This window comes from Hemiscyllium ocellatum, chromosome 5 (genome assembly GCF_020745735.1).
Source record: "Hemiscyllium ocellatum isolate sHemOce1 chromosome 5, sHemOce1.pat.X.cur, whole genome shotgun sequence".
Taxonomy (NCBI): Eukaryota; Metazoa; Chordata; class Chondrichthyes; order Orectolobiformes; family Hemiscylliidae; genus Hemiscyllium; species Hemiscyllium ocellatum.
The window spans coordinates 126,293,605-126,317,769 of NC_083405.1; the positions used below are offsets into that span (position 1 = coordinate 126,293,605).

The 24,165-nt window shown below is 44.7% G+C and overlaps 1 protein-coding gene across 1 annotated transcript in view; it reads left to right on the forward strand.

Annotated features, from left to right (window-relative positions):
* Positions 1-24,165, forward strand: part of scn5lab (sodium channel, voltage gated, type V-like, alpha b) — a 367,399-nt gene that overhangs the window by 333,487 nt on the left and 9,747 nt on the right. Inside the window, exons 23-26 of the mRNA XM_060825166.1 lie at positions 10,306-10,359; positions 13,304-13,441; positions 14,767-14,871; positions 20,257-20,527. Of these exons, the coding sequence (XP_060681149.1) occupies positions 10,306-10,359; positions 13,304-13,441; positions 14,767-14,871; positions 20,257-20,527 (568 nt within the window). The remainder of the gene's footprint in view (positions 1-10,305; positions 10,360-13,303; positions 13,442-14,766; positions 14,872-20,256; positions 20,528-24,165) is intronic.

Sequence of the window (24,165 nt, forward strand, 5' to 3'; positions counted from 1 at the left end):
CTGTCCCCTGACTCTCTTGAAGTTCTGGTATGCTGCCAGTAAACTGCACCATGAAGAATTATGTGAAATACCTATTCGGTTCCTCTGCCGTTTCTCTTGCAATCTTCTTTGGTATTACTAGCTAACTTACTCTCAGAGTTCATCTTCCCCCTCTTTGTTGATTTTTTAGTTGCCCTCTGCTGGTTTTTACAGGTTTTCCAGTCCTGTAGTTTCCCACTAACCTTCACCATATCGTACGTTTTATCTTTTGCTTTTATGCTGTTCATGCCTTCCCTCGTCAGCAATGATCGCCTCATCCTCCCCTTAGTATGTTTCTTCTTCCTTGGGATAAATTTCTGCTGTGCCTTCCCATTACCCCCCAAAAACCTTTGTCACCGCTGCTCTACCATCTTCAACGCTGGGCCTCCCTTCCGATCAACTCTAGCCAATTCCTTCCTCATTCTGGATTAGTGGTGCTGGAAGAGCACAGCAGTTCAGGCAGCACCTGAGGACAAGTAAAATCGACGTTTCGGACAAAAGCCCTTCATCAGGAATTTGCCTGAAATGTCGATTTTACCACTAATCCAGAATCTGGTTTCCAGCATCTGCCGTCATTGTTTTTACCTAATTCCTTCCTCGTGCCTTTGTAGCTATCTTTATTCAATTATAATCACGTTACATCTGATTCCAGCTTCTCCCCCTCCAATTGCAGGGTGAATTCTATAGTATTATGGTCACTGTCCCCTTGGGGTTCCTTCACCTTCAGCTCCCTGATCAAGTCTGTCTCATTACACATCACCAAATGCCTGTTCTCTAATGGGCTCTGCCACAAGTTACTCCAAGAAAAAACACCCCTTGGATTTTCTTAGGATCCACTTCCAACCTGATTTTCCCAGTCCACTTGCATATTGAAGTTAGCCCATGATTATTGTAACACTGCCTTTCTTACTTGCATTTTCTATCTCTTGATTTCCTTTCTACCTCACATCCTGACTACTGCTTCAAGGCCTGTACATAACTCCTATCAGGGTCTTTTTGCCTCGGCAGTTCCTCAACTCGACCCACACAAAATCTACGCCTTCCAACTCTCTATCACTTCTTGCTATCAATTTAATTTCATTTCTTACTAGCAAGATAACACCGCCCCCTCTGGTCATCTGCCTGTCCTGTCAATAGGATGTGCATCCTTGGATATTTAGATCCCAGCCCTGATCCCCTTACAGCTGCATCACTGTGATACCTTGTAACATCGTCAACAACACCCCCCCAACTAATCAGTTTAAAGCCCTATCCCACAGGCCTAATTATGCAATTTGCCAGGACTCCCATCAGTACAGTTCCCTCCTTCCCTGGTACTGGACCTTTTCCCTCCCACTCCAAGTTCTGCTGCAGCCCAGATGAGAGATCCTGAACCTAGGTACCAAGAAGGCAATGCAGTCCTCTGGACTCTCGATGCTAGTCACAGACAACAGGATGTATTCCCCTGACTATTACAAATACATTTCTCTTTAACCGCCCCTCTTGAATGGCTCTTGTACCACAGTGCTACAGTTGGTTTGCTCATCCTCCATACAACCACAGTGCTACAGTCGGTTTGCTCATCCTCCACATAACGCATGATCCCATCCACCCAGAGAGCAAGAATCTCAAACCTCAAGCTCAAGGGCTGAGGCACCTCCTGGATTCCTCTACCTGCCTTGCTTGTAGTCACACCCTCCTGTCCCTGCCCACTGACCCAATTTGAGGTATTTAATCTAAGGGGTGTGACTGCTTCCTGAAACATAGCATCCAGGTAACTCTCCCACTCCCTGGTGTGTCTCAGTGGTTGAAGGTCAGACTCTAGTTTATTAACTCTGTGCCAGAGTTCCTCAAGCAACCAACCTTTGTTCCAGACATGGTCACTGTGAACCACAGTCATGAACCAGGAAATTTGGAATCAGTGTGGGAATTCAGTGCAGAATGGAAGAGATGCTTTTGGTGGCCTTTTGGCTCATAGTTGGTAAAGTTCTTTTTTAGGAGGAGAAAGTGAGGACTGCAGATGCTGGAGATCAGAGCTGAAAATGTGTTGCTGGAAAAGCGCAGCAGGTCAGGCAGCATCCAAGGAACAGGAGATTTGACGTTTTGACGTTTCAGGAATGATTCCTGAAGAAGGGCTTATGCCCGAAACGTCGAATCTCCTGTTCCTTGGATGCTGCCTGACCTGCTGCGCTTTTCCAGCAAAAGTTTTTTTTAAACAAGATAAAGCTGGGATCCACCAGCTCACACATTATACAGTCACAGTGCATTACCTAGCCCAGCATCTCTATTTTTATTTAGTTAGCCTGTAACTTGTTTCCTCAAAACTTTCTGACTGGTCTTTTAGTCTGTAATCTGTTCATATTCCTCCTGAGCTGATGGTACACTCAGTTCTGCTGTTACACATGTTTCTTCAACACAAATTGGCTTTGACGGCAATGAAGAATTTAAACTGTTAGCTGTAGAATGCTAACTTTCCTTACCTGTATTGGCCATAATACGATTCAGGCCCCATTGGTTTAAATGGCACGGCTATTACACGATTTTCTTATCGTGCGAGATCACACGAGACTATCATGTTTTATCAGAATCGATTATAACCTAAAATAGTCAAATTAGCGGCTATTACTAACCAATGAATTCATGGTTTTCCTGTCTCTGGGATCCCAACCCTGGGCTTCAATTTATCCTGTTAGAAAAAAAACTTTACAAACTATGAGCCAAAAAGGAAACCAAAAGCATCTCTTCCCTCCTGCACTGAATTCCCACACTGTCCCCAAATTTCCTGAATTCTAATCTGATTTGGGTGTGTCTCACCCTGGAAGGGAGTTCTCCTTCCTGACACTGGGAAGCTTACATATCACCGTATACTCCATCAGCCTGCTACTTTCAACCATCCGGAAAGGGAGGTAAAGTAACATTGACGGTGCAATCAAATCCTCTTCATAGATCAGTTGTCTACTAATCACTGGCTTAGTTTGGGTTCCATCAGGGTCGCGCCCCTCCAAACAAGGATAAAGGAACTGAAGTCTAGAGATGAGGTGAGAGTGACTGCCCTTGACAACAAGGAAGCATTTGATTGAGTGTGACATCAAAGAGTGCATCAACAAGCAAATTTAGAGTCAATGGATACAGAAGGGAAAGTACCTCCACTGCTTGGAGTCACTCCTAACACAAAGGAAAATGGTTGCAGCTAATGGAGATCACAATCCCAATACGTGGCTGTAGCCACCATTAGGCTGCTTCATCAATCATCTTCTCTCCATCATTAGATCTGAGAGGTGAGAATGATTCCTGAAGACTGCACAATTCCCTGGGACCTGATCAGGTGTACCCTGTGGGAAGCTAGGGAAGTGATTGCTGGGCCTCTTACTGAGATATTTGCATCACTGATAGTCACAGGTGAGGTTCCAGAGACTGGAGGTTGGCTAACGTGATGCTACAATAAGGAAGGTAGTCAGGAAAAGCCAGGGAACTACAGACCGGTGAGCTTGATAAGGGGAAACTATCTTTCTGCATGTACTCCACCAAAGTTCACCAAGAATCTTGAAGTAAAAGCAAAATACTGTGGAGGCCTGAAATTGGGAATAAATTCAGAGATTGGTGGAGGCAGTGGACAGGTTGTTGCAGGGAATCCTGATGGACAGGATGTACATGTATTTGGAAAGGCAAGGACTGATTAGGGATAGTCAAAATGGCTTTTTACGTGGCAGATCATGTCTCGCTGACATGATTGAGTTTTTTGAAGAAGTAACAAAGAGGATTGATGAGGGCAGAGTGCTGGATATGATCTATATGGACTTCAGTAAGGCATTCAACAAGGTACCCCATGGGAGACTGATTAGCAAGGTTAGATCTCTTGGAATACAGGGAGAACTAACCATTTGGATACAGAACTGGCTCAAAGGTAGAAGACAGAGGGTGGTGGTAAAGGGTTGCTTTTCAGACTAGAGGCCTGTGATAAGTAGTATGCCACAAGGATCGATGCTGGGTCCAATGCTTTTTGTCATTTTAATAAATGATTTAGATATGAACATAGGAGGTATGATTAGTAAGTTTGCAGATGAAACCAAAATTGGAGGAGAAATACACAGCAAAGGTTACCTCAGTACCTTGATCAGATGGGCCAATGGGCTGAGGAGTGGCAGATGGAGTTCAATTTAGATAAATACAGGGTGCTGCATTTTAGAAAGGCAAATCAAGGCAAGACTTACATAATGGTAAGGTCCTAGAGAGTGTTGCTGAACAAAAAAACCTCAGCATGCAGGCTCATAGTTTTTGAAAGCAGAGTTGTAGGTAGATAGGATAGTGAAGAAGTCATTTAGTATTGAATTGAATTGAATGTACTGTCCCGTGTACCGAGGCACAGTGAAAAGCTTTGTCTTGCGAGCAATACAGGCAGATCACAGAGTTAAGTAGCATTGATAAGTAAATAATAGGTAAATAGCGGCAAAAACAACAACACAGGTACAGGTGAATGTTAACAGTTTGTAAGTCCATTCAGTATAATTGCCTTTATTGATCAGAGTACTGAGTATTGGAGTTGGGAGGTCATATTGTGGTTGTACATGACATTGGTTAGACCACTTTTGGAATATTGTGTGCAATTCTGGTCTCCTTCCTATCGGAAGGATGTTGTAAAACTTGAAAGGGCTCCAAACAAATTTTGCAAGAACATGCCAGGGTTGGAGGATTTGAGCTATAGGGAGAGGCTGAATAGGCTGAGGATGTTTTCCCTGGAATATCAGAGGCTGAGGGATGACCTAATAGAGGTTTATATAATCATGAGGGGATATGGATAAGTATCTCCCAGGGTAGAGGAGCTCAAAACTTGAGGGCATATTTTTAAGGTGAGGCGGTGGCTCAGTGGTTAGCACTGCTGTCTCATAGCACCAGAGTCACGAGGTTCGATTCCACCTTGGGCGACTGTCTTTGTGGAGTTTGCACATTCTCCGTGTGTCAGTGTGGGTTTCCTCCCACAGTCCAAAGATGTGCAGGGCAGGTGAAATGGCCATTCTAAATTGTCCATAGTATTAGGTGCATCAGTCAGAGGGAAATGGGTCTGGGTGGGTTACTCTTTGGAGGGTTGGTGTGGACTTGTTGGGCCGAAGGGCCTGTTTCCACACTGTAGGGAATCTAATCGAACATCAAAGTGACCTAGGGGTAACCTTTTCAGGCAGACGGTGGTGTGTGTATGGAATGAGCTGCCAGAGGAAGTGGTGGGGGCTGATACAATTACAACATTTAAAAGGTATCTGGATGGGTATATGAATAGGAAGGAGCTAGAGGATATGGGCTAAGTGCTGGCAAATGGAGCTAGATTAATTTAGGATATCTGGTCGGCATGGATGAGTTGGATCAAAGGATCTGTTTCCATGCTGTACATTTTGATTATTCTATTTTCAACTATTCAGATAGTGAAGCAGTCTGTGCCCTTATGCAGCATGATCTGGACAATATCCAGGCTGTGGAAATTAACATTCAGGCCATGCAAATGCCAGGCAATGACCTTCTCTAACAAGTGTGATTCTAACTGCCACCTTTGACATTCAATGGTATTATGTTCACTGAACCATCCAGTACCAATACCCTGGGGTTTGCCATTGACTAGAATAGCCATATCTTATTGTGGCTACAAGAGCAGTTCAGGGGCTGGAAGTCCTGCAGCAAGCCACTCAACTCTGATTAAAAACCAAATGAACTGCAGGTGTTGGAAATCTGAAACAAAAACAGAGATCGCTGGAAAATCTCAACATATCCGGTAGAATCTATGGAGAGAAATCAGAGTTAACGCTTCAGGCCCAGTGACACTTGTTAATCTCTAACTCCCTAAAACTGTCCACCATCCACAAGGCATGAGTCAGGCATGTGACAGAATATTTCCCACTTCCCTGGAATGGTGCAGCGCTGATGGCAATCAAAAATCTTATGTCACCGTCCAAGATAGGTCAGCTCGTTTTATTGGCACCCCATGCCACAGTAGCAGCAGTGTACACCATAACATGTGCTGCAACAACTCACCATGGCTCTTTACACAACCTCATGGTCCCTTCAAACCAGAAAGGCAAGAGCTGCAGATACTCCTACCATCTGCAGGTTCCCTTCCAAGTTGCTCACCTTCCTGACTTGGAAATATGTCACATTTTTCGGCAGCTGTTGGGTGAAATGATGGCACTCCCTTCCCAACAGCACTCTTATATGTCCGTTCAATTGCTGCATTGCAGCAGTTCAAGAAGGCAGCTCACCATCACCTTCTCGAAGGCAATTAGGCTCGGACAGTGAACAACGTCCACCAGAGAGTCAGAAAATACCGTTTACAGATGTACATCAATATACAGTGTGCACAGTCACATAATGAATTGCTCAGCAAGGAAGATTAAAGGGTCAGCACTGTAAATAAGCCAATTTGCCTGCTGACCTGTAATATTTAATCTAAATCAGAAATACATTAACCCAATCTTTGAGGGACGTTGCAGTATTGTTATTATTATTATTATTATTATTATTATTCAGGCTTCACTCTGTTTCCCCAAAGTAAGCACAGAATATAGCAGCCACCTGGCCCTGCAAGGGTGCTCCTGCATTCAATATCATCATGGCTAACCATCCAACTCAACACCCTGCTCATACTTTATCCCCTTTGATCCTTTTAGATCTAAGAACTATATCTTACGCCTTCCTGAAAACATTCAACAATTTGGGCTCTACTGCTTTCTGTAGCAGAGAATTCCCCAGGCTTACCACTCTCTGGGTGAAGACATTTCTCCTCATCTCCATCTGAAATGGCCTCCCCTGTACGTTCAAACTGTGACCTCTGGTTCAGGACTTCCTGGTCATCGAAGCAGCCTTTCTGTATTTATTCTGTCTAGTCCTGTCAGAAACTTACAGATCCCCCTCACAGTCTTCATAAGTGGGCAGCACGGTGGCTCAGTGGTTAGCACTGCTGCCTTACAGTGCCAAGGACCCACCTTCGATTCCTGCCTCGGGCGACTGTCTGTGTGGAGTTTACACATTCTCCCCGTATCTGCGTGAGTTTCCTCCAAGTGTTCCAGTTTCCTCCCACAGTCCAAAGATGTGCAGGTTAGGTGAATTGGCAATGATAAATTGCCCATAGTGTTAGTCAGGAAGAAATATAGGATAGGGGAATGGTCTGGGTGGGTTATTCTTTGAATGGCCTGTTTCCACACTGTCGGGAATCTAACCTAATCTAAGTAGATCACAAAATGCTAAAACATATAAGTCATAGAGTCACAGAGATGTACAGCACAGGAACAGACCCTTCGGTCCAACTCGTCCATGCTGCCCAGATATCCCAACCCAATCTAGTCCCACCTGCTAGCACCCAGCCCATATCCCTTTAAACCCTTCCTATTCATATACCCATCCAGATGCCTTTTAAATGTTGTAACTGAACCAGCCTCCACCACTTCCTCTGGCAGCTCATTCCATACATGCACCACCCTCTGTGTGAAAAGCTTGCCTCTTAGGTCCATTTTAAATCTTGCCCCTTTCACCTTAAACCTATTCCCCTCTACTTGTGGACTCCCCACCCAAGGAAAAAGACTTTGGCTATTCACCCTATCCATGCCCTTCATGATTTTATAAACCTCTATAAGGTCACCCCTCAGCCTCCGTCACTTCAGGGAAAATAGCCCCAGCCTATTCAGCCTCTCCATATATCTCAAACCCTCCAACCCTGGCAACATCCTTGTGGGTGGCACGGTGGCACAGTGGTTAGCACTGCTGCCTCACAGCGCCTTTAGACCCGGGTTCAATTCCCGACTCAGGCGACTGACTGTGTGGAGTTTGCACGTTCTCCCCGTGTCTGCGTGGGTTTCCTCCGGGTGCTCCGGTTTCCTCCCACAGTCACAAAGATGTGCGTGTCAGGTGAATTGGCCAAGCTAAATTGCCCGTAGTGTTAGGTAAGGGGTAAATGTAGGGGTATGGGTGGATTGCGCTTCGGCGGGTCAGTGTGGACTTGTTGGGCCGAAGGGCCTGTTTCCACACTGTAAGTCTAATCTAAAAAAAATCTTCTCTGACCTGTTGTGAACACTTATTATTAACAATATTGATGAAAGTGTCAGCATTTACCTTTATTATAATATAAACCAGAGAGCAATTTTCTGAGTCTACACATGTACATTAATCACAGACATCCAGCAGTTCCCATCAGACACCCCATTCCACCACTGTTGTGAGAGACCTGGTACTGAACAGACTTGATACTGATAGAGTCGAGAGTGTGGTGCTGGAAAAGCACAGCAGGTCAGGCAACATCCTAGGAGCAGGAGAATCGACAAATTGGGCAAAAGTTCTTCGTCAGGATTGATACTGATAGGCCTCACTGATAGACTTGGGACTGAAATCATATAATAATTAGCTTTGCATTAAAACTTCAAATTGATACTTCCAGGAGTGAGTGAATTCTTGACTTTGTGAAAACTGATAGTTGCTGTCAAACAACTTGAGTAAATTTAACTTTACTAGTCTGGAGCCTTATTCCACCAACATTCATGATTAGATTCCCTACAGTGTGGAAACAGGCCCTTCAGCCCAACAAGTCCACACTGACCCTCCAAAGGGCAACCCACCTCCCTCACTAATGCACCTAACACTACAGGCAATTTAGCATGGCCAATTCACCTAACATGCACATTTTAGGACTGTGGGAGGAAACTAGAGCACCCAGAGGAAACCCACACAGACACAGGGAGAGTGTGCAAACTCCACACAGATAGTTGCCCAAGGCAGGAATTGAACCCAGGGCCCTGGTGCTATGAGGCAGCAATGCTAACCACTGAGCCACTGTGCCACCTGATGTTGGGAGCTTTCTGAACTTTCTTTTACACTATTTTAATCAGTCTCTTCTCTCCTTCCCTCTTAATTCTTTTTGGCTTTGCTAACTTTAATATGCTTTCTGAACATGACTTAAATCTGCTTGATGTTCCCTAGTTGAGATTCTACACTGTCTCAGTGTGGATTCTTCAATCTTTCCCAATGATAAAGCGATACTGACTGTGTTGGGGGTGCTGTGCTGGATCAGACACTAGATTAGAGCAAGTCTCCATTCAACAGCTTACAAAAACCAGCTGCCAATAAACTGAATGCCAAATGCTGGGTTCCCTCACCACTCACCACTATATCTAAATAGGAAGATAGAACTAATTCAGGGAACGATGAAGCAATTAGCTTCAGTAAGGTAGGTGCAAACAAAAAAACTAAGAATATAATAGAGTATTTGGCACAGATTTCAAAAGACACATCCTGTTTGAATTCTTTGAATAGTAACAGAAACACAAGGCAAGGATAACATAATAGTTTAAAAATATTTGCATTTGTAAAATTCCTTCACTAAAGTACAGCATGGTAGACTCATGACTAAGCTCAGAGTATGCAAAGTCAGGGTCAACAAATAGAACAGAGAGCAGGCAGCCTGCAGAATAGACAGCCAGGCTAAATGTAGTCACTTGATTGGCAAATGGTTGGAAGTTGTATTCCGCCGGGATCAGTACACTGCTGTACAAAATTCACAAAGACCATTCGGACTGAATGCAGTTTCAAAATGCAGTTTGTACCCATTTGAGGGTCTGGGGCACAATACTGTTAATAATGTGAAAAGGTATGACAAAAGAAACAAGAACAAAAATGGTCAATATACTGAATTGGACTATAACAGCGAATGAATTCCAATGTAGGCGAGAGTGAGGTGTTACAGTACGAGAGGTCGAGTAAGGACAGCTTTGATAGGAGGAGTCTTAACTGGGTTACAGGCATAAAAGAATCCAATTGGACAATGAAGCCAATGGATCCAGTGGATTCTGAGGAAGGGTTACTGGACCCTAAAGGTTAACTCTGATTTTTCTCCACAGGTATGTTAGACCTGCTGAGTTTTCTGTTTTTGTTCCAATAGAACAATTGCTGAAATTAGTGATGCAGCTTAATGCGAGAAAACTGAGCAAATTAAACACAGGCTTTCACTTTGACGGATAGTATTGAAAAGATGAGGAGTTACATTCACCTTTGAACTGGGGAGGTCAGCTGCCAGGCAGGAAACTGAGTACAGAAAGTTAGATGCCCTTCGATTTGAGAATTCCCATTCTCAGATTCTATCAACACACATTTTTAACCTATCCTCGAGGGCAAAGTGAATGTTTGCATTTTTCCCCACACTGAACCCTGGATTTCCGAAAGAGTAGGACTTTTTGCTGGATCCGACGTGTTACTGGAATATTTCCAAAGCCCTAGATTCGGAGCTAGATGGCAAGTTCTGTAACGCTCTCTTTAAATGCTTTTTCTGTTTTATTTTTCCAGGCAACGTTTAAGGGCTGGACGTTAATAATGTACGCTGCTGTTGATTCACGAAATGTGAGTACATCACGTCTCATTACATTCCAGTTTCTATACAGGACAGAGAAGGAAAAGGTAGAGAGCAAGGGTCAACCTTCTCCCGGTTGCTGGCAATGCCTGAATGTTGCGGGTGCATAGGAGAGTCTGGTTAGACTCTTAGTTATTTGAGCAGGTGACCCAGGCTGCATTTCCTCAGTACTGCACTGACAATATTGGCCTTCATGACCTTCCAGCGACGTGCTTAACAGCTTATCCAGCAATAAGGCAGGAACTTGCTTTTTCATCATCAGCAGCAGGAACTTCATTGTCTGCTTTAGGAACAGCAGGCCAGAAGATTCCAGAACAGGACTAACCTACAAAATGCCATCACCTCTATAAGCTGATCATTGAGACATTGCACTTATGCAGAGACTTTCTAAAAGTTCCTTTATTCATTCAGAGAAGAGGGCATCAGTGGCTAGGCCAATATTTATTGCCTGCCCTTAATTAGGTGGCATGGTGCCTCAGTGGTTAGCACTGCTGCCTCACAGCACCAGGATCCCAGGTTCGAGCCCAGCCAGGGTGTCTGTCTGCGTGGCGTTTGCACATTCTCCCTGTGTCTGTGCAGGTTTCCTCCCACAGTCCAAAGATGTGTGGGTCAGGTGAATCAGACATGCTAAATTGCCCCTAGTGTCAGGTGCATTAGTCAGAGGGGAATGGGTCTGGGTGGGTTACTCTTTGGAGGGTCAGTGTGGACTTGCTGGGCTGAAGGGCCTGTTTCCACACTGTAGGGAATCTAATCTAATCTGACCAGATGGCTGTTAAGAGTCAAACATTGCGATGGATCTGGAGTCACATGTAGGCCAGACCAGGTCAGGCTGGCAGTTTCCTTCCACATAGGGCATTAGGGAACCAGATGGTTTTCTTTTTCCCCCTCCCCTAATTCCAGGTTGTTGGTTTAAGTTGAATTTTAATTTCACCATCTACCTTGGCTGGATTCAAACCCAGGTCCCTGGAACATGATCTGGGTCTCTGGATTAACAGTCCAGCGATAACACCAGTGGGCCATCACCTCTCCCCGTCACTCAGAAATATCACAAAATGCTCTGTTTCTAGTCAGTCACACTGAAGCTATAAGATTAGATTCCCTATGGTATGAAACAGGCCATTTGGCCCAACATGTCCGCACTGACCCTCCAAAGAGTAACGCACCCAGACCCATTCCCCTACCCTATATGTACCTCTGACTATGCACTTAACACTATGGGCAATTTAGCATGGCCGGTTCACCCTAACCTATACATCTTTGGATTGTGGGAGGACACCAGAGCAAACCCACACTGACGTGGGGAGAATGTGCAAACTCCACACAGACAGTCACCCAATGCAGGAATCGAACCCAGGTCTCAGCCATCATGAGGTAGCAATGCTAACCACTGATCGACCATGCCATTATAAAGACTTGACCCACAGATAGCTTTGAAGGTTAAACAGAATGACACAGTGAGATAAACAGGTCTGATTTTTACCAGATTGGGTGATGGGCTAGGAGACAGTAAGCCTGTCAAAATAGAGTGGGGAAGCATCAGGGAGTGCCTATTGTCACGTCACCATCAGGCAATTTAGCTAGTCGTGGGAAAGCTGGTAGAGTGGCCACTTGATTGACCAGAGCCTCAATGAGCCACAGGGACCCTTCCTGCCTCCAGGGGGCACTTTACTGGAAGTGGGGACTGGTTGGGGGTGTTCAGTGTTGCTGCAGTGCAGATACGACAGTGATTCACAAAGGTAACCCGGTCAGTCTCCCTGCAGCCTCTGGGAGTGTCCATCTTTTTTGGGCCATCCATGATCCATCCAATGGCCTCTCCAGTGGCAAACAGCCTGTTCCATGGGGACATCGGTGAACCCACAATGAACCCCTGCCACCTTCAGACACTGGGGTACGAGGAGCTGGGGGTTGAATAGATTGGAAAAAAGCATCAACGATTCAGCCCTCTCCATCTCCCCTGGGGACTGTCTTATCTCTCGTCACCTTTGGTCTCACCACCATGTTCAAGACAACAACAACAACTTGCATTATTATGGTGCCTTTAATACCAAAAAGCATCCTCAGGTGCTTGGTGGCTCTTTTATTCAAGGAAATGTGACACCAGACTATTAAAGGAGGTGTAAGGCCAGATGACCAAAACCTGAAGGAAAGATTTAGGGGATGTCCTAAAGGGGAACAGAGAGATATAGTGCCTTAGGGAGGGGACTCTACAGCGACGGTACTACCAAATTCAATGCATTAGGAAACATTGCAACTAGATGTTCTGGAGCCCAAAGTTTTGACTCTGGGCATTCCTGCCTTGCCATATTATTTTTGAATTGTCTGTCAGAACCACAATGTCTTCTGCTCAGCTCAGCAGCACCCACTTCACCCAGTGACACTGCTGAGGCTTCAGACTAGGTCAGGGCTCTGACTGGGCCAGGCCTCTGACTGGGCCAGGCCTCTAACAGGCCGGCCTCAGACTGGATCAGGCCTCAGACTGTGCCAGCCTCAGACTGGGCGAAGCCTGTAAGTGAGCCGGGCCTCAGACTGGGCCGGGCCTCAGACTGGGCCGGGCCTCAGACTGGGTCGGGCCTCAGACTGGGTCGGGCCTCAGACTGGGCCGGGCCTCAGACTGGGCCGGGCCTCAGACTGGATCAGGCCCAAAATAAGACAAGATGGAAGATTGAAGGAAAACTAAAACACAAGGGATGGTGGTGTAAGGCTGAAGGAAGCTTGGGGTAGGGGGTGGTCTGGAAATGGGACAAGGAAAGAAACACAAGATGAAGAGAGTTTTAAGTATTAAGGAAAACAATGTCTAAAGAAAACTGGGAGTGGTCTGAGTTGTTGAATTCAAATATTGAGCCTAAAGGGCTGAGTGTTGCTGAATTGAAGGCTGCTCCTCAAATTTATGTTCAGCTTCTTTGGCTCAGATTCATGATTCTGTTGCTTTTGTAGATTGATGAGCAGCCTGATTATGAGACCAACAAGTACATGTATGTGTACTTTGTAATCTTCATCATATTCGGCTCTTTCTTCACCTTGAATCTCTTCATTGGTGTCATCATCGATAACTTCAACCAACAGAAGAAAAAGATAAGTACCAGGACACTTCTGACATGATTTACCCTTGGTTAGTGGGATGTCCCAAGCTTGACAAAACCATCTGCTTCAAAGTCTTAAAAGCCCTGATGCAGAGAATTTTTTTTTATATGCATTGAAGGGATGAGGACATCACTGGCTAGGCTAGCATTTATTGTTTAGAGGGAAGTCAAAAGTCAACCACATTGCTGTGGGTCTGGAGTCACGTGTAGGCCCAACCAGGTAAAGGTGGCAGTTTCCATCTCTAAAGGACATTAGTGAACCAGAGGGGTGTTTCCCCAACAAATTGACAATGGATTCATGGTCATCATCAGATTCCTAATTCCAGAATTTTTTTTAGCATGAGTTCAAATTCCATCAACTGGGGAAATAAACTCAGATCCCCAGAATAATACCAGGGTCTCCGGATTAACAATCCAGTGATAATACCACGTGGCCATCACCTCCTCTGTGCTTAAGCTTAGGAATCCCCAGGGTGGGGTATCTACCTTTCTGCCCGCACACAAACTGTTCAGCCAAGTCAATGTGCTTGGAGGCCAGCTGGACACAGCCCAGCTCAACTTAGTGAAGTCCAAGCTTGTCATTGCTGTAGGACTGGTAATCCCATACATCATCAGCAAAGCAAGGGCCACACCCATCACGTGGAGCTGATTGTGAAGAGTGCATGCCCTCTGAGATAGATTTGACTGATTTATTGCTGCCACATTTACTGAGATACAGTGAAAAGTGTTGTTTTGCATTCTACACAGGCAGATCATATCATACAAAGTGCTTCAAGATAGCAGAATGGAGTGCAGAATACAGTGTTATAGCTGTAGAGAAGGTGCAGAGAGAGAGATCAGAGTTACCATTTCAGACATCCAGTTAACAGCAGATAAGAAGCTGTTCTTGAACCTATTCATTCTTGTTTTAAAACTTTTATATCTTCTGTCCAATGGAAGACAGTGTAACTGGGGTGGGAGGGGTCTTTGATGATGTTGGCTGCCTTCCCGATGCAGTGGGAAGTGTCGATGGAGTCAATGGATGGAAGGTTGGTTTGTGAGATGGACTGGGCAATTGGAATACCGCGTTGTGGTGCATCCAGATAGGATGCTTTCTTTATGCACACACTGAATTTCCTCAGCCTCTGTGGTGGATTTACTACAGCAAGCCCCATTTATGTGCCAGGCTCGAGGCATTTTTGGACAAAAGAGGGCATTTGTGCCACCTTCCAGCTCTTAGGCTACCTTAGTCCATCATCCAGTGTTGCAATTCTTGGGTTAAGGGTCGCAGTTTTGCTGTTTGAAAAAAATAACGATGCCATCCTTTCTTTCCTATACCTCGGGGGTCAGGACATCTTCATGACGGAGGAACAGAAGAAATATTACAATGCCATGAAGAAACTGGGTTCGAAGAAGCCTCAGAAACCAATCCCCAGGCCTTTGGTAAGAACCAGAGGAAAGGTGCTGTAATGTTGAGTTTGGGAGATGTCCTTTAAAGTCACCATGTGTAATACTAGATCTCCAGAGCTTTCCATATTGCACTGGCTCTGTCATGTCACTGCACAAGACAAGGTCATTTGTGAAGGTTTTAAAAACTGTTGGGGCTTAAGTGGAACTGGAATATTAAATCATTTTCCTCAAAAAGAGGAAAGTATACAGTGAATGGCAGAACCCTTAGGAGCACTGATATACAGAGCGAGCATAGGGTGTAGGTTCACAGCGCCCTGAAGGTGACAATACATGTGGATAAGCTGGTAAGGGAGGCGTATGGCATGCTTGCTTTCATCAATCCAGGTATAAAGATTTGGATCTGGGTTCCAGGATACTAGCTGGGTCTCTGGGGTATTAGCTTAATGATAGTATCTCTCAGCCATCACCTCCCTGGTGACCTGTGATTATAAGATATAGAAGCCATGTTCTGCACTCGATAAGCTGACAGCTGATCTGATCATGGTCTCAACTCCACTTTTCTGCATGTCACTGGTCAACTAAACATCCATCCAACTCAGCCTTTGATGACCAACTCTCCTTTCTCCAGAGTAGAGATTTCCAAAGATTAAAGAATCTCTGAAAGATGGAATTTCTCCTTAAATGGGAGAACTTTTTATTCTAAGGTTGTGCACTCTGGTTTGACGCTTCCCACAAGGGGAAACATCTTCTCAGCACCTCCCGTGTCAAGCCCCCTTTGAAACTTATCTGTCCCCATGTGAATCACTGCTCTTTCTTCTGAACTGTGGCTCCAATTTCCGTAACCTTTCCTCAGCCAAGTGAACCTTCTGTGCACTGCATCCAAAGCATCTTAAATAAGGAAAACAAACTTGGAAGTCCAATGGGTTTGATTGGACTTCCCTACTTTTAGTCTTAGACCTTTTCTCCAATAAAATAATTACTTGCTGTATCTGCATGCCAATTTTGTGTAGTTCATGTACAAGGTCACCCAGATCCCTCTGCACCACAAAACTCTGACGTGTCTCTCCATTTAAGTAACATTCTACTTCTCTGCTATTCCTTCTAAAGTAGAAATCCTCATACTTTCCTTACATTATATTCTATCTGCCAATTTTCTGCCCACTTTATCTATATTCCACTGCAAGTTTCTTGTGTCCTCCTCCTACTGATTTTTCAGAAAATTTGCTTACAATACACTGTCCCTTCGTCCAATCCTGAATATAAGCAGTAAATGTTAAAGAACCTAGCACTAACTCCTTAGAGTTTAGAATTTGTATTTTTACGATAAAATGCAATGAAAAGTGACATTCCGTATGCTATGGTTTGTTGACCTGAAAATGACCCAGTTCCCCTTGACCCTCTTCCCTATTGTTCAGCCAATCCTCCATCCGAGCTTTATCGTGGTCTGGTTTTCTAACGTCCTGCTGTTGCTTTCTTAATTATGAATTCTGGCGTTTGTCCAATGACAGGTATTCGGAGAACTGGCCTTCAGTTTCCTATTGTCTTCTACCCCACCCCCACCCCCTTACCCTCCTTTCTAAAGTAGAGACATTACATTTGCAACTCTCTACTCTACCTTCCTGAAGCATGGGATTTTTTTTTTGAGTGATTAATACCAATGCACCCACGAGTTCTGCAACCAGAACTTTTAAGACTCTAGGATGCAGGTCTTCAGTTTCAGGGAACTTAACACTATTTTTTTCTGGTACTTTATCTCTGGTCATCACAATTGCTTTAGATTTCTTCCTCCTTTTTATTTTATACTATTCTTGGGATGTTGTTTTGTGACCTCGAGTGTGAAAACAAATAGAAAATACATGCTCAAAGTTTCTGCCATTACCTTGTTATCCATTTGCTACTTTCATTTCCTATTTATTTCCTTCTCTTTGCTTGTATTGATTTTCTTTTCTCTTATTATTGCTTTTAGTTAGAATCTTTTGATCCTTTGGCTCAGTTCTTACTCCATCACCTTTAGTTCTGAAGGACTGACTTTTCTCCCCTAATATAGAGTCATACAGCATGGAAACAGACCCTTCGACCCGACTCATCCATGCTGACCGGGTTTCCTGAACTGAACTAGTCCCATTTCCCTACAATTGGCCCATGTCCCTCAGAATGTTGGAACATTTCCTATCCATGTACTTGCCCCAATATCTATTAAATGTGTAATTGTACCCACCTCTACCACTTCCTCTAGTAGCTCGTTCCACATACGCACCACCCTCTGTGTGAAAAACTTGCCCCCTGGGAGTGTTGTCGAACAAAGAGACATAGGGGTGCAGGTCCATCGTTTCTTAATAGTGGTGTTTCACTAGGCAGGCTGGTGATCAAGGTGTTACAGTACGGCACAGGAATGGGTCCTTTGGCCTACTGAGTTGTGCCAAACATGACAACAAATTAAACCAATCCTTCCTGCCTGCCCTTGGTCCATATCCCCCCATTCCTTACATATCCATGAGCTTATCTAAAAGTCCCTTAAACACCCCAAATGTATCTGCATCCACCGCCTGGCAGCACATTCCAGACTCCTACCACTCTCTGTGTATAAATCTTGTCCCTCCCATCTCCTTTGAACTTTCCCCCTCTCACCTTTTAAATGCATGCCCCCACAGTATTAAACATTTCCAATCTGGGAAAATCCTGTGCATCAACCCAATCTATGCATCCCATATTTTTGTAGACTTCTTTCAAGTCTCCCCTCAGCCTCCGCCGCTCCAGATAAAACAACCTGAGTTTTTCTAGCCTCACCCTGTCGCTCAAACCCTCTAATCCAGGGAACATCCGGGTAAACCTCTTCTGTACTCTCTCTAAAGCCTCCACATCCTTCCTGTAATGTGGTGACAGAATTGAATGCTTTACTGAGGCCTCACCATAGCCTTACAAAGCTGCAACATGACATCCTGACTCTTGTACTCAATTCCCCGACCAATAAAGACAAGCATGCCATGTGCCTTCTGTACCACCCTATCTAATTGTGTGGCCTCTTTCTAGGAGCTATGGACTTGAACCCCAAGATCCTTCTGTACATTAATGTTGATCAGGGTCCTGCCATAAACTGTGTACTTTTCCTTAACATTTGATCTCCCAAAGTGCCCCTCACACTTGCCCCATCTGCCATTTCTCTGCCCATATCTGCAACTGATCTATATCTTGCCATATCCTTTGACAACCTTCTACACTATCCACCGATCTTTGTGTCATCTGCACACTTACTAGCCACCCAACTACATTCTCATCCAAGTCATTTACACATATCACAAACCGCAGAGGTCCCAGTATGGATCCCTGTGGAACACTATTAATCCCAGATCTCCAGCCAGAAAAACTCCCTTCCTCTACTATCCTTTGTGTTCTATAGGCAAGACAATTCTGAATCCACGGGGCCAAGTCACTGGGGATCTCTTGCATCTTAAGCTTCTGAATGAGCCTATCATGAGTTACCTTCTTAAAAGCACTGAGTTGGGACATGATGTCACCGCTGTACAGGACATTGGTCAGGCCACATTTGGAATACTGAGTACACCTCTGGTTGCCCTGCGGTAGTGAGGATATTATTAAACTGGAAAGAGTGCAATAAAGATTTACAAAGGTGTTACCGAGTCTGGAAAGGTTGAGTTAGGAGAGGCTGGATAGATTGAGACTTTTTTCCATGCAGCTTAGGAGGCTGAGGGTTGACTTTATAGACGTTTATACAATCAGGGCTTATGCCCGAAATCTCAATTCACCTGCTCCTCGGATGCTGCCTGACCTGCTGTGCTTTTCCAGCACTACCCTTTTCGACTCTGATCTCCAGCATCTGCAGTCTTCACGTTCTACCATTTATATAATCGTGAGGAGTAGAGATAAGTTGATTAATTCACAGACCTTCCATTTGTCCTTGTCCCACCTACTCCTTATTCAAGACCTATTACATCTCTAACTATTCTCAGGCCTGACTGAAGATCACAGAGCTGATACATTAACTCTGTCTCCCCATCCATATATATTGAGTAACCTGCTGAGTATTTCCTGCATTTTCTGTTTTTATTTCAGGACATAAAGCATCTGCGACACTCTGAGCTCCCTTTTCAATTGTTTGTTCCTAGCAAATCTTCTCTGTAATTTCTCCATAACCTTGACATCTTTTCAAAAGGAATGTATCCCTGACTGCAGCTGGGGTCCACTATCAGGGGAGGGCAGGAACTGAGAGGTGATCCAGGATTGTGAAGGGCCTTGACAGGGTGAATGCTGAGAGGATGTTTCTCCTCATGGGAGGGTCCAGAGGGTACAGTCTGAGAATAAAGGGGTGCCAATTTAAGACCGAGATGGGAGGAATTTCTTCTCTCAGAGGATTGTGGGTTTTGGGAACTCCTTGCCATAAAGAGCTAGAGGGGCAGGGTCCTTGTGGATTTTCAAGGCCGAGATTGATAGATTCTTGATCAATCAGGGAATTAAGGAATAAGGGGGCAAAGGGCAGGAATTATACTATTAAAAGTAGGGTCTTGAGTAGTGTTATAGAACAGAGAGACCAAGGGTTCATGTACATAATTCTTTGAAGTTTGTATCACATACAGACAATATGTTAATTATGCTTGCTGTCATTGCTCAGACCTCGGAGTGTAGGAGTTGGGATGTCGTGCTGAGGGTGTACAGGACATTGGTGAGACCTCTCCTGGAGTACTGTGTGCAGTTCTGGTCACCATGTTATAGGAAGGATATTAGTAAGCTGGAGAGAGTTCAGAAGAGATTTACCAGGGTGTTGCTGGGTCTGCAGGGTTTGTGTTATAAGTAGACGCTGAATAGGCCGGGACTTCTTTCACTGGAACAGAGGAGGTTGAGGGGTGACCTTATAACGGTTTATAAAATCATGAGGGGCATGGATAGGGTGAATAGCAGATGTATTTTCCCTAGGGTTGGGGATTTCAAGACCAGGGGACATTTTTGAGGTGAGAGAAAGATTTAAAATCGCACATGAGTAGTTTTTTTTATACAGAGAGTGGTTTGTGTGTGGGATAAACTTCCAGAGAGAGCAGTGGATGCAGATACAATGTTTAAAAGGCATTTGGATAAGTATATGGAAAAGAAATGTTGGTAGTAGATGGGCTAAGCACAGGCAGGTGGGATGAGTTTAGTTTGGGATTATGTTCGGCCTGGACTGGTTGAACCGCAGGGTCTGTTTCTGTGCCAGATGACTCTAGAACTCTCTGGCAGGAAAGTGAACAGGAGGAATGTTGGATCAGCTGAGATGGCCAAACCACTTCCTCCTGTTCCTATCTCTTCAGGTCTTAAGGTCATAAATACTGGAGGTAATTGTTTTTACAAAACAATATCTTTTTACCAGCCAGAATGTGACAATGCCGTACTCTTGTGTTTTGTGTTTGCCCCCTTCCCACTTCCTAGAATAAATTCCAAGGGTTAATCTTCGACCTGGTTACAAAGCAAGCCTTTGACATTTTCATCATGTTCCTGATCTGCCTCAACATGTTGACGATGATGGTGGAGACTGACGACATGGATCAGTACAAGAAGAATATACTCTTCATCATCAACATTATCTTCATTGTGCTCTTCACTGCTGAGTCCTCTCTCAAAATTATTGCCCTGAGGCAGTACTTCTTTACCATTGGCTGGAACATATTTGATTTTGTGGTGGTGATCATTTCCATTATCGGTAGGTATGAACAGTTCCCTACTCATCTCTTTTGGTGGCTTATTTTTATTCATTTGTGGGACTTGGGCGTCACTGGCTGGCCAGCATTGATAGCCCATCCCTAGTTGCCCCTTGAGAAGGTGGTGGTGAGCTGCCTTCCTGAATCGCTATAGTCCATTCCCTGTGAATTAACCCACAATGCCAGGTGGAAGGGAATCCATTAGGGAGGGTGTGAGATAAGTACCAATGTATTGTCGCTATGTCCATGTGTTTCATTCAGGAACCTTGCTGGCCATTCTGGCATTGGTTTTCTCACCACTGTGGCTGTGTATCTCGCTGAGCCGGCACGTAGCTGCAAGACTGTGGATTCAGAATGACCTGTTTTCTAAAGGAACATTTTAATCTATTGATTTCTGAAGGTCTTTGTCTTGTTCTCGTCAGGACACATGCAAGAATGCCAAATCTCCCACAGCCACAACAATTTATACTACAGAAGAAATTGCTGATTAAGAAGTTTCTGACTGGCTGTAGAGAAAACAACATGGAATAAAAAACAATGACGTCCCAAACTCTCGGGTGATTGCCTTTGTTATTCATGCACAGGATGTGGGCAACATGTGTGCCCGTCCCTAATTGCCCCAAAGGAAGTGGTGATGAGCTCCCTTCTTGAACCACTGCAATCATTGGAGTGTAGAGAATTAAAAGAAGGCTTGAAGGCTTGACACCCAATCAGCATTAACTTCTCCTGTCGTACATATTGTTGTGATTATTTGAAACTTGGCACTCTTGCATGGGTCCTGATGAGTGTGAGATAAAAACCCTCCAACAATACATCTCTGTTTTCAGCTAGATTCAAGTTCTGTACTCCCCAGTGATTGTTTTGAATTCATTATTCACATTGGACTTCGCACTCTCCTTACTGCAGCTTAAGTAGATATCCTTAATTGTCTCATGCATGTGGGACTTGAGCTCAGACCTCCTGGCCCAAAGGCTACCATTGCCTCACAAGAGCCTTGAAATGACTTGCATTTATAGATCATTTAATCAATGTGCTCGACATACTGTAACACACCTCCAGAGCAAGTGGGATCTGATCCCAGGCCCCCTGGCTCAAAGGTAGGGTCACAAGTGGCCACTGGCAGTGGGTCCAGTTCATCCTGGTACAATCAAGCTCACTCCTTCACTACCACACTTTGTACTGGGTTGCCAGCAGATTTGACAAGCAAACCGAGTTGCAAAGTTGAACATAGTTGGCATTGCAGTCTCAAAACAGTCAAAATCCTGCCAGTTCATCAGAATCCGGCCTGGTTTGCAAGGTGTAGTGAATATAAAGTAGCAATACAGTAACAACTGAAAGGCTTCCCCCTTTCATCTCGACTCTAACTCCTCCCACTCAATGGCATGTTGCTGGCTTACAGCATCCTCCTCCTCCTCCCCCCCCCCCCCCCCCCCCAATGCAAGCACTTCCATGTGGAACATCCACAGAATCCCAAAACAGTGTGGGAAGCAGGCTATTCAGCCCATCAAGTCTACACCAATCCCTCCAAAGAGCATCCTACCCAGGCCCATGGATACAACAGGGCAACTTAGCACAGCTAATCCACATAACCTTCACATTTTTTAGACCTTGGGAGGAAACCCGCACAGACACAGGGAGAATGTGCAAACTCCACAGAGTTACCCAAGGCTGGAATCGAACCGGGGTCCCTGGTGCTATAAGGCAGTAGTGCTAACCACTGAGCCACCATGCTGCCCCAGTGATTCAACCTGATTAAGTAATTCCAGAGAGACTGAAATCCACTGATATTTTGTACTATGCTAGTAGCCTCCTGACAGTTCATAGATTCTTGCTTGACACATAATGTCTTACTCCAGGGCTTTGGTGAGACCACACCTGGAATATTTCATGTAGTCTTGTCCTCCTTGTTTAAGGAAGGATGTTCTGGCTACAGAGTGAGTGCAACAAAGGTCTACCAGAATGATTCCTGAGACGACAAGACTGACATATGAAGGGAGGCTGGATCAGTTAGGACTATATTCCCTTGAGAAGAGAAGAATGAGTAGCATGATGATTCAGTGGTTGGCACTGCTGCCTCACAGCAGCAGGGACCCAGGTTCGGTTCCAGCCTTAGGTGACTGTCTGTGTGGAGTTTGTACATTCTCCCCGTGTCTACATGGGTTTCCTCCCACAGTCCAAAAATGTTTAGATTGGGTGGATTGGCCATGCTGAATTGCCCCATGGAATCCTGGGATATGCAGGCTGGGTAGATTAGTCATAGGAAATGCAGGGTAACAGGGGTAGAATAGGGAGATGTGTCTGTGTGGTGTGCTCATCAAAGGGTTGGTGTAGACTTGATGGGCTGAATGGCTTGCTTCTGCATTGTAGGTATTCTGTGAATGAAAGGGAAAGCTCATAGAAACCTATCAAATTTGAACAAGATTAGACAGGGTAAATACGAGAAGGATGTTCCTGATGACTGGGGAGTTTAGATCTTGGGTGTCACAGCTTCTGGATAGAGTGTAGGCTAATTTGGACTGAGCTGAGGAGAAATATCTTCACCCAGAGAGCGTTGAGTCTGTGGAATTGTTTGCCACAGAAAATAGTTGAGGCCAGAACATTGAATCTTATCAGGAAGGAGAGGGATATGGTTCTTCGGCTAAAGAGATCAAAGGGGAAATAGTGGGAACAGGGGACTCAGTTGGATGATAAGGTATAGTCATGTTGAATGGTGAGTCAGTCCTGAAGGGCCAAATGGCCTACTCCTGCTCCGATTTTCTATGTGTGAATGTTTCTATAAGAGGAATGAAAGAAAGATAAGATGAATGAAGTTTAATTGACACAATTCCACAGTTCCCACTTATACCTTGATTATTTCACTGGTGCCCAGATGCACAGCAGGATAATAGAAAGCCTCATGTACACAGCACACTTCTTATTTCTAATGAAGAATATACCTTTCACTTTTACGTATTGATTGTCCTGTGGTGCATTTTCAGCATTTTCCCTCCGTTTAGTTTCCCAATCTCCTGACATATGGAACTGAGAATTCTTTAAGTGCATGTCCATACACTGAACACTTAGAGATAAAACAGAGAGAGAGAGAAAAAAAACAGCTGACTAGGTAGCAAAGCAGTTAAGGAGCTTTCTTCACTGATCTGTGTTGGTGGGGCAGGCACTTGATAAAACTCAACATAAAGCTGAGTAATCTGTTTAGGTTTGACCTGATTCTTCAAGGATTTATAAGTTCCACTCAAATGAACTCAGATGGGAGGTTCATGGGAACATGTGGAGGCCATTTTGTCCCTTTGAGGCTGTGCTGCTGTTCAGTTAAACGGTGGTTGATTGAGCGTACGGCTCACGCTTATATTTGAAGTTGGATGGAGTGATTTTGTGATGAGGTCAGCCAAGGGGACCCCTTAGAATCTGAGCTCCCTGATTGGGGCTGTTAACCTGGTCCAATCAGGGAGCCCCGGCTGACAGATATGAACAGGAGTGTCAGGGGTTTCGCTCACTCTGAGAGCTGGCACTGAGGGAGCTGGATCAGTGTCAAGGACTCTCTGCAGTGACTCTGTGCAGTTGTTTCATTAAGGGGGTTCCCTTTTTAAATCGGGTGGATGGCCTGTCTGCTGACAATTGATATAGAAAATAGGTACAGGAA